General features: G+C 33.4%; 1 protein-coding gene across 1 annotated transcript in view; it reads left to right on the top strand.

The window, feature by feature from the left end:
* Positions 1–356, top strand: part of HDAC10 (histone deacetylase 10) — a 20,188-nt gene that overhangs the window by 7,942 nt on the left and 11,890 nt on the right. The window contains exon 8 of the mRNA XM_009332017.1: positions 82–147. Within this exon, the coding sequence (XP_009330292.1) occupies positions 82–147 (66 nt within the window). The remainder of the gene's footprint in view (positions 1–81; positions 148–356) is intronic.

The following is a 356-nucleotide window of genomic DNA, read 5'->3' as shown; positions in this document are numbered from 1 at the left end:
CTTTCCCTAAAGTCTTGAAGAACCTTAGAAATTTTTTTATTCCAACAGGAAAATATGACCTGTATTTCTCACATTTTGCAGGTTGGGATGGGAAATTCAGATTATCTTGCTGCATTTTTCCATGTGTTGCTTCCAATGGCTTTTGAGGTAACTTTTTACTGTTCTGCTATTTGAATAGCAAAACCAAAGACTACTTCCTAAGTACTTCTTAAGCAGGTACCGTTGAATATTTTGTAGAAATGCAGTAATTGCCAGTAGCACAGTTAACACATTATTTCTGCTGGTATGAATAATGTCCTGATCAACTGAATAATATTTACGGAATGTTAGCTTTTAAATATTCAGTATAATGATCT

This window comes from Pygoscelis adeliae, unplaced genomic scaffold (genome assembly GCF_000699105.1).
Source record: "Pygoscelis adeliae isolate BGI_AS28 unplaced genomic scaffold, ASM69910v1 Scaffold49, whole genome shotgun sequence".
In the NCBI taxonomy this organism is placed as follows: Eukaryota; Metazoa; Chordata; class Aves; order Sphenisciformes; family Spheniscidae; genus Pygoscelis; species Pygoscelis adeliae.
The sequence above is the reverse complement of the archived record's forward strand: the minus strand, read 5'-3'. Positions and strand labels throughout refer to the sequence as shown.